Here is a 6,829-nt window from a genome sequence, read left to right on the forward strand (position 1 = left end):
AAATAATATACTGTCTGTCTCATTCTATCATATCTATCTATGATACATCAGCTCACAAAAGAATGTTATTTCAAACACTCGACTGACGTTTGTAGTAAACACATGTTATTAAATGTCTTTTGTTAGACAATAGGTTTATGAACACTTCACATTACAAGTTTGGACAGATGTTTGACACATGTTGCTTTTTCAAATTAACGTTATATGTGACTAAAACTTGCAGTGCTTTCAGAGATGGAGCAGCATTTACTACTGATCACAGAGCCGCTCTTCACTAACATACTTTGCATACATTTATTTGAGCAGGAATGAGGATGAGCTGCCTAACAGACACACCTGTTTTACACACGTCACTCAAACACAGAAGCAGGAAACTATTTCAACCCAATTCAGGGAAACAGAAACTAAAGTATTGTTGAGCTGTTGTGTGTTTGTGTCTCTCTGTATTCATGCAGTAAAATGGCAGAGGCCAGATTTTCTCAGGATGAGTTCATGTGTCCAGTGTGTCTGGATCTCCTGAAGGATCCAGTGACCATCCACTGTGGACACAGTTACTGTAAGATCTGTATTACATGCTGCTGGGATCAGGAGGATGAGAAGAGAGTCTACAGCTGCCCTCAGTGCAGACAGACCTTCAGTCCAAGACCTGCTTTGGGTAAAAACACTATTCTGGCTGAACTGGTGGAGAAACTGAAGAAGACTAAACTTCCTGCTGACTGTTACGCTGGAGCCGGAGACGTGGAGTGTGACGTCTGTACTGGAAGAAAATACAAAGCCGTCAAGTCCTGTCTGGTGTGTCAGGAATCTTACTGTCAAACTCATTTTGACCGTCATGAGGAATATCACTCACGTAAGCCACACAAAGTGATTGATGCCACTGGTAGACTGCAGGACATGATCTGCCGTAAACATGATAAAGAGCTGAAAATGTACTGTATTACTGATCAACAATACATTTGTGTGCTGTGTAAGGAGTATGAACATAAAAAACACAAAACTGTATCAGCAGCAGCACAGAGGACTGAGAAACAGGTATGAACTTAAAGAGATTGTTTGAGCAAAAGTGAAAATTCTGTCTTCATTTACTCACCGTCTTACCGATCTAAAATGGTTTGACTTTCTTTCTTCTGTGGAATTTAAAATATGATATTTTGAAGAACGTCTCATCTATTTTAGTCTTAACACATTCACAGTTTTAACCTCAAAAGGAGACAAAAAGAATCTAAACAACTTCAGTGGTTTAAAAAAAATAAGTCAGCTTAATTGTACTGAATGTGCACTTGTAGTGTTCTTCAAATCTCAAATCTTTAAAAAATGGGACTTGCAGATCATATAATGTTAATTACAATAAAGGCCACTTAAGAATAAAAGTAAATGAAATAATGCTGACACTTTGGCTTCATATTTGTTCATAACCTTTAGTCTTATGTGACATTTCCTGTTGTTGGTTTGTCCTCCAGAAGCAGATAGAGGAGACTCAGATAAAGCTCTGTCAGAGAATCCAGCAGAGAGAGAAAGATCTTCAGCAGCTGAGAGAGGCTGTGGTGTCTCATAAGGTGAGTCTGGAGAACAAGAGTAGTTTGTGAAGCCTCAGTTAGGACTCTACTCCTTCAGTCCTGCTGAACTCACTGTGTGATTGTGATGTGTGTAACAGCGCTCTGCACAGACAGCAGTGGAGGACAGTGAGAGGATATTTACTGAGCTCATCCGCTCCATTGAGAGAAGCCGCTCTGAGGCGACACAGCGGATCAGAGATCAGGAAAAGGATGCAGTGAGTCGAGCTGAAGAGCGACTGGAGCGACTGGAGCAGGAGATCAATGATCTGAGGAGGAGAGACGCTGAGCTGGAGCAGCTTTCACACACACCGCATCACATCCATTTCCTCCAGGTAACAGAGATCTAGAATAACAGGATCATAGTGGACTAACTTTAACCATATTTCAAAGATGATTGAATTTAAAGATGTAATTAAATCCTACTTAAGTGACTGAAAAACACTCTGAAAGTTTTAATGTGAATTTAAATTATAATACATTCATATAATTGCAAAATAAGTGTCCGAAAACATTATTCAATCTGCACTTGAGCATGACTTTTTCAAGTATATTATTTCCATAATAAGTAAATTTTAAAAGTATGCTAAAGTATTCTTCTTTTCCTCAAGGAGTGCAACTGACAAACATTAGAATTTGTATCATTAATGTCACATAATGAATATTATAAGAAAGTCTCTGATCGTGTGAAAGTGCTGGATTGAGCTGAATTACTGAAGATAAATCAAGTCAACAAGAGCTGCACAGATCTGATAGTAGTGCAGGTTATTGAGTGAAGTGTGGAGCTGATGAGTTTTGATTTCTGTTTTCTGTAGAGTTTCCAGTTTCTCTCAGCACCTCCTGAATCTACAGATGTAAAAGACATTTTCTTCAGTTCTCTCTCTTCTTTTGATGGAGTGAGAGAATCTGTCCGTCAGCTGAAAGTCAAACTGGAGGATTTCTGCAAAGAGGAGCTCAAGAAGATCTCTGACAGAGGTAAAGTCCTGGGCCTCGTTTATAAACACGTGCGTAGAATGATCCTAAATGTGAATGTTCAACAATTTAAGGAATGTTACTATAATTTATAAAACATCCATATGGACAATCATTTTTCATAATGTTCGTAAATGCATCACAGTTCTGTCACAGTGTCTGGTTGGTGTTTCCCTGGGTAACCACTAGAGGTCCTCTTCCCCCACGGTGTCATTCACTCATACTACATTTCCCATCATCCTGTTCTGTCACTCATTGATCACTGCACACAGCTGTTTCCCGTCACCTTGTTAGTATCTGTGTGTGTATTTACCCTGTTTGTTTCAGTATTTGGCACGGAGTCCTTGTTTTATGTCAATGCACTTCCAGAGGTCTGTTCCCTGTTCTTGTTTTGTTTCTTGTTTCTTGGATTGCTTTTATGGTTTTGACCCTTGCCTGGACTGGATACGATTGTGGATTACCCAATAAATCACACTGCACTTGGATCTGTTTTTCTCGTGTGTGTGTCGTGACAGAAGGACTCCGTCACAAGAAAGATCCAGCAGTATGGGTTCCCGTATCCATCCTCCCACTACGAAGAGGGAGAGAAGACAGCAGAGGCAAGAACCGTCATCCGGTGAGTCAGAACCTCGGATGACGCTGTTTGAGTACTTTGCGCTGTGGGCTCGGAAGACTGAGGGGACCATGGCGATCAACTCCCCTGAGCCCTCTTCCAGCAGCACAGCAAACGCCTGGTCAGCCAACAACCCCCTCCGTGAACAATCTTTTGAGAGAACCCATCTTGCCAGGTTTCGTGGGACCCGTGGAGGCCTCAGGGGACAAGGTGGTCGAGATGAATCCCGACACCATTCTCCACTCTGGCCCCTCTTTGACCCTGGGCCGGTGATGTCCAGCCCAGAGTTCCTTCCGCTGTTGATTCTGTTCAGCCCCGAACCTGCACCTCACCATTGAAAACGGCAGAGGAGGAGGAAGACTTCCTGCCTCCCTAATGACTTTGGGACCGTCCCCGAACAGCCCGCTGTCGTCCCGGAGGCCGTGCCCGAGCAGCCCGCTGTCGTCCCGGAGGCTGTGCCCAAACAGCCCGCTGTCGTCCCGGAGGCCATGTCCGAGCAGCCCGCTGTCGTCCCGGAGGTCATCACGTCTGCCGATCCAGAGACTGTTCATGTCACGTCTGCTGATCCAGAGACTGTTCACGTCACGTCTGTCGAGCCAGAGACTGTTCACATCACGTCTGCCGAGCCTGTGTCTCCGGACAAGATGGCCGCCGCCGAGCCTGTGTCTCCGGACAAGATGGCCGCCGCCGAGCCCGTGTCTGTTCCTGAGCCCGTGTCTGTTCCTGAGCTGGTTCCTGTTCCTGAGCCGGTGCCTGTTCCGTGGCGGCCCGAGGGGTCGTCTCCGCCATGGCCGCATACACGACCTGCTCCGCCCTGGCCGCCGGAGGGGAAGTCTCCGCCCTGGCCGCCCGAGGGAAAGTCTCCGCCCTGGCCGCCCGATGGGTCGTCTGCTTCGCCCTGGCCGCCGGAGGGGAAGTCTCCGCCCTGGCCGCTCGATGGTTCGTCTGCTTCGCCCTGGCCGCCCGATGGGCCAGGGCAAAGCCGACGGACTGTCTGCTCCGCCCTGGCCGCCAGCTAAGCCGTCACCCCCTGTTCCTGTTCCCCTTCATGGACCTGGCCCCCCATCCCTCCCCCTGATCCTCCACCGTTCCACCTCCCTCCTGGACTCTTGTTTTGTTTTGTAGTTGTGTCTTGGAGCGTCTGGTAGTCGCTCCGTAGAGGGGGGGTTATGTCACAGTGTCTGGTTGGTGTTTCCCTGGGTAACCACTAGAGGTCCTCTTCCCCCACGGTGTCATTCACTCATACTACATTTCCCATCATCCTGTTTTGTCACTCATTGATCATTGCACACAGCTGTTTCCCGTCACCTTGTTAGTATCTGTGTGTGTATATACCCTGTTTGTTTCAGTATTTGTCACGGAGTCCTTGTTTTATGTCAATGCACTTCCAGAGGTCTGTCTGTTCCCTGTTCTTGTTTTGTTTCTTGTTTCTTGGATTGCTTTTATGATTTTGACCCTTGCCTGCACTGGATACGATTGTGGATTACCCAATAAATCACACTGCACTTGGATCTGTCTTTCTCGTGTGTGTGTCGTGACAAGTTCAGCTAAAATTCAAGTCCATAGTGAACAAGTGCATCAACTTCACCTACAGAGCGGCCACAAAAATCCCTGAATGGTTCAGAGGTTTGGCACTCATCATCATGGACAAGCATATTTATATATATATATTGATTTAGGATCAAATCATATGTGTTTTATAAATGAGGCCCCTGGAGAAAATTTGCTCTCAGAAATGAGTCCAACATCGTCTAATATCATGAAGAACATCACATTAGAAATGTATAGAGATGGATGAATTTTATCTTTTCATTTCTCTTCACACTGTTCATGTCTGTTTATTTCCACAGTCACATTCACCGACATTAATCCCAAAACTAGGAACGACTTCCTACAATGTAAGTGACTAAGAAAACTAGCAGACAAAATCACTGAGTGTGTTCATGTTCTTCCTGTTGAAGCTGAAAGAAATCATGATTTATGAGTTTAATAATTGATCATTTAAACGATTATCAGCTGTACTGAGACACTGCTGATACACTGAATATTAAGTCATGAAGAGTTCATAATTCCTGATTCTGATGTGTTTTCTCTTCATCAGATTCCCGTCAGCTCACTCTGGATCTGAACACAGTGCATAAACGCCTCAGTCTGTCTGAGAGGAACAGAGTGATTACTTGCACTATCACAGAGCAGCCGTATCCTGATCATCCCGACAGATTTGATTTTTGGGAGCAGGTGTTGTGTAGAGAGAGTGTGTGTGGACGCTTTTACTGGGAGATTGAGTGGAGTGGGAATAATGGTGTGTGTATATCAGTGTCATATAAGGGCATCAGCAGAAAGGGAGAGAGTTATGAGTGTTTGTTTGGATTTAATGATCAGTCTTGGAGTTTCATCTGCTCTTCCTCCAGTTACTCATTCAGACACAATAAGAAAGCGACTGTTCTCCCTGTAAAGTCCATCAGCCGTAGAATAGGAGTGTATGTGGATCACAGTGCAGGAACTCTGTCCTTCTACAGCGTCTCTGACACAATGAGCCTCATCCACACAGTCCAGACCACATTCACCCAGCCACTCTATCCTGGGTTTTATGTTTGGTTTGGATCATCAGTGAAACTGTGTTGATGCATCAGAATAGACAGTAGAGAGATTTTACCCATAATACTTTGAGCTGCTTGATAAATCTGCAACAGTGAGATGTTGTAGAGTTTCTTATTTTCTCTTCATCATATTATTATTACGGCTGAACTTCTGTCACTGACATAATATAAGAACAAATGTGTATAATAAATCCTCATAGACAATAAGATGTGTGTCTCTGTGTGTGTGTTTGTCCCTTTCATGTTTCACATTAGTTTTTTATTATATATTTTTTTTCTTTTTTCTATTTACAGATGTTTTTAACAGTCAGATGAATGTACTGAGTAAATGGTATGCATCCGGAAAGTATTCACAGCGCTTCACTTTTTCCACATTTTATGTTACAGCCATATTCCAAAATTGATTAAATTAATTATTTTCCTCAAAATTCTACGAACAAAGTTTGTTTGAAATCTTTGCAAATTTATTATATTGATTAAAAATAAAAAAATGAAAACAAGCACATGAATATTCAAGCACCAATTTATATATATATATATATATATATATAGGCTATCAGACGGCTCTGGTTCATAGCTCTGGTTGCCATGGTAGCACGAGCGGAAACCAGGGACAATGCGGATATGACGGCATTGGCGGCGACAAAACGGAAATAAAGAAACGGGACGTTTCTCGAATTAAATTACAAATTTCTCCTGGTTTGAAAGTTGTTGGAAACAGTCGGGATAATGTAAGTACACAACTAAAAAAAAAATATAACATAGATATAGTGATTTTTGCTATTTTTAAAGCAAAAAAGTTACATATTGTGCCTTTAATCAGCAGTGGTGGAATGTAACGAAGTACAAATACTTCGTTACTTTACTTAAATACATTTTTCACGTATCTGTATTTTTCTTAAGTATAGTGCATAGGCTACTTTTGACTTTTACTTCGTTACATTTTGCAGCAATTATTATACTTTCTGCTCCAATCATACTTTCAAGCAAATCAATCATAACTAACCTTAGCTGGAAAATAACTTTACTAAAGAACCGCTATAAAGCCAAAACAATCTCTGTTACCATAAATTATACGTCTATCTCTGTAA

The 6,829-nt window shown here is 42.8% G+C and overlaps 1 protein-coding gene across 1 annotated transcript; it reads left to right on the forward strand.

The window, feature by feature from the left end:
- The first annotated feature begins 370 nt into the window (after positions 1-370).
- LOC311085547 (tripartite motif-containing protein 16-like) lies at positions 371-5,940 on the forward strand. Its single transcript, XM_084118040.1, has 6 exons — positions 371-1,032; positions 1,461-1,556; positions 1,655-1,888; positions 2,369-2,528; positions 4,989-5,036; positions 5,240-5,940. The coding sequence occupies exons 1-6, from the start codon at positions 460-462 to the stop codon at positions 5,761-5,763; spliced, it is 1,635 nt and encodes a 544-aa protein (XP_083974166.1). The 5' UTR covers positions 371-459; the 3' UTR covers positions 5,764-5,940.
- Positions 5,941-6,829: the final 889 nt, after the last annotated feature.

This window comes from Abramis brama (genome assembly GCF_963993115.1).
Source record: "Abramis brama genome assembly, chromosome: 6".
NCBI classification, from domain to species: domain Eukaryota; kingdom Metazoa; phylum Chordata; class Actinopteri; order Cypriniformes; family Leuciscidae; genus Abramis; species Abramis brama.

What these genes read in the sequence shown, in the direction of transcription:
- LOC311085547 (XM_084118040.1), top strand. Translation starts at nt 460, where the DNA reads ATGGCAGAGGCCAGATTTTCTCAGGATGAGTTCATGTGTCCAGTGTGT. An exon ending in CAAGAAGATCTCTGACAGAG is followed by an intron (nt 2,529 to 4,988) that starts GTAAAGTCCTGG and finishes TTATTTCCACAG; the next exon opens with TCACATTCACCGACATTAAT. An exon ending in TAGGAACGACTTCCTACAAT is followed by an intron (nt 5,037 to 5,239) that starts GTAAGTGACTAA and finishes TCTCTTCATCAG; the next exon opens with ATTCCCGTCAGCTCACTCTG.